Source organism: Apteryx mantelli, chromosome 17 (genome assembly GCF_036417845.1).
Source record: "Apteryx mantelli isolate bAptMan1 chromosome 17, bAptMan1.hap1, whole genome shotgun sequence".
NCBI classification, from domain to species: domain Eukaryota; kingdom Metazoa; phylum Chordata; class Aves; order Apterygiformes; family Apterygidae; genus Apteryx; species Apteryx mantelli.
In genome coordinates this window covers 7513979-7516448 of record NC_089994.1, presented here as the reverse complement: position 1 = coordinate 7516448, position 2470 = coordinate 7513979, and the positions used below count along the sequence as shown (strand labels likewise).

The 2470-nt window shown below is 57.1% G+C and overlaps 1 protein-coding gene across 1 annotated transcript in view; it reads left to right on the top strand.

Moving 5' to 3' along the window:
- Window positions 1–315: 315 nt before the first annotated feature.
- Window positions 316–2470, top strand: part of PISD (phosphatidylserine decarboxylase) — a 31350-nt gene continuing 29195 nt past the window's right edge. The window contains exon 1 of the mRNA XM_067307230.1: window positions 316–366. Coding sequence (XP_067163331.1) covers window positions 317–366 — 50 coding nt within the window. The 5' untranslated portion in view covers window position 316. The remainder of the gene's footprint in view (window positions 367–2470) is intronic.

Sequence of the window (2470 nt, the reverse complement as noted above, 5' to 3'; positions counted from 1 at the left end):
TCATCCCATCGGGAACAGCCCCGGCCCCCGCCCACACAACATGTCCCCTCAGGGAGAGCCCGCTCCTCTCTCTCCTCTCCTGGCCGCCGCCCACACAACATGTCCCCTCAGGGAGGGCCCTCTCCTCTCTCTCCTCTCTCTCCTCTCTCCCGGCCCCAGCCCACACTCCGCCCGCCCCGCGGAGCTGCCCTCTCCCCGCCGTCCCCGCCCCAGCCCCTCGCCGCGCGCCGCCCCGCCCTCAGCCGGCCCCGCCCCGCCCCCCGCCCGTCTCCCGCCCTCCCGCGCGGGCCGCGACAGAGGACGCGGCGGCGGCAAGATGGCGGCGGCCGTGGCGCGGGGGAGCCGGGCGGTGCTGCGGCGGAGCAGGTACGGGGACGGTGTCGGCGCCGCGCTGCCCGGCGGCCGGGGCCACAGCCATAGTCATGGCCATGGCAGGGACTGCCGGGGCCGGCGGAGCAGGGGGCGAAGCGGCAGCCGCTCCCTGACAGCCGGGAGCCCCGGGCGGGGGGCGTGAGGAGGAGCCTGCCTCCCCCCCGGGCCGGAGCCCTCCGCCGCCGCGGCCCCCCCGCTCACGTTTCCCTCTCGGGTGCAAATGTTCGTGGCTCGGGCGTTGCCCTGTCTCCGGGCCCTGTGCGGCAGCCCTGCCCGCTCCGCGCCGGGAAGGACGGTTGAGGGTCTCTGGTTGCTTGAGGAGGAAGAGCGAGCGGCCCCGCGCGGCTCTAACGCGGCGTTCGCCGTCGGCAGCGCCCGCGCCCGCGCCCGCCGGGTGCGCTCGGCGGAGGGCAGCTCCTGGCCCGGGGCCTCGGCGGCCGCCGGCAGGGAGCCCGGGCCGCGGGGCAGGCACCCAGCGAGGCTGCGAGGACGCTGCCGCGCTTCAGCCGCAGGGGTTCCCAAACGAGTTTGCGCTTTTCATAGCGAGCAAATAATAATAATAATAATAATAAAGCTGTTTTTACGACGCCATTCTGTGTGTTTTGGCAAAGCCCGCGGTCTCCTGGCTTGGCGTGACCTCTCCAAGCCCGCAGAAGGCCCCGCGTGCGCAGCGCCCCGCACCGCTGCTCCTGCGAGCGGGGCCTGGCGTCGCCGGGGCGCGAGGGACGCGGGTGTCCGCGGTCCCGCTCCGGTGGGAGCCTTCAGCTCCGGGGCGCGCAGGCCGGCGCTCCCCTGCGCGCTGGCAGCCGGCAAGGCCGGCCCGTCCTGAGCAGGGACGGCGACGCTGACCGTAACTGCTTGGCCTTACCGCCTCTGTCTCCTTTTAGACAGGTTTCAGAGCGAAGAGGAGATTGGCTTTCCTGTGTTGGATGCTAGAAACAATTTTGATGAGAGTTTAGGGTCTGCAATTAATCGTTGCATCCCTCCTCTGTGCTAATCGATCTGCTGCAATATGAAGTCCCAGTATGCGCTGCCGTACCTTGGCAACATGACGAACACCTCCTGGCTGGGAAGCCGTGGGGCTGTTTCTGTTCTGGCTGGGTGTCTTTTAGGTTGCTATGTATTAAGACTAATCTATGTCTTGAGAATACTTGTCTATGAAGCGATGCAGTACAATGCAGGTTTCTGAGGTGTGAGATTTTAGGCTGTAGCTAAGTAGTTTAATTTTTTTTTTCTTCATTTTATAGGGCACTAAAGCTTTTCTGGTGTATGGTCAATTTAAGTCTAATCACAACCAGATCAGGTTATCATAGTTATTTTTGAACCCCTTAGTAGTAATCTACAGGCTCTTAGTCTATTGATAGGTAAGTGCTCTTTTTATCCCAGGTGTTTCAATATGTTTTAAAGCAGGTCTTGTAATATAGCAGATGAGTATAGGTCTGGTGCATGACCCAAGTGGATGAGTTCACCTCATTGTTCATTATAAAATTGCATCACGTTGCTATGTAAAACGTACAGGTTCTGCAGCAATGTAGGGACACTTTTTCTGTCTTGTTAAGGAAATAATATCCTGGGAGATGATGAAGTAGTGTGGAACGTTTGGCACCTGGTTAGGGGAATCCGTGTTCGGGGGAGGGACTGTCTTGTCATATTTAGGTTATCACAGGACTGTCTCATCATATTTGGATTTAATACAGTAGTTTTAATAGTGATCATGGAGCTGAAGGGTAGAGTGAAATATTATTGACATGGTGTTATGGGGATAAGTGAAAACTATAGTTGTTTGTCCTTGACTAGCATATTAAACCATTGTTAGCAAATGTCTACTATCATTATGTGACTTCTGGACAAGAAATCCACTATTTATAGACATTCTCTCCATTATTAAAAAGTCTATATGTAACTCAGTAGGTATCTGAAATTCATTCTTAAAAATCTGAGAGAATTATAAACATCTCCTGTAATTACATCAGCCTAAATGATGTAATAGCTTGCAAGGAAATACATTATTTCTCTGTTCAATATGTGTCTGATCAAGAGCACACAGAAGGCCTGAGGGCCAGGCGAAGACAGGAGCTGTTGCATTTGCATCCCAGGA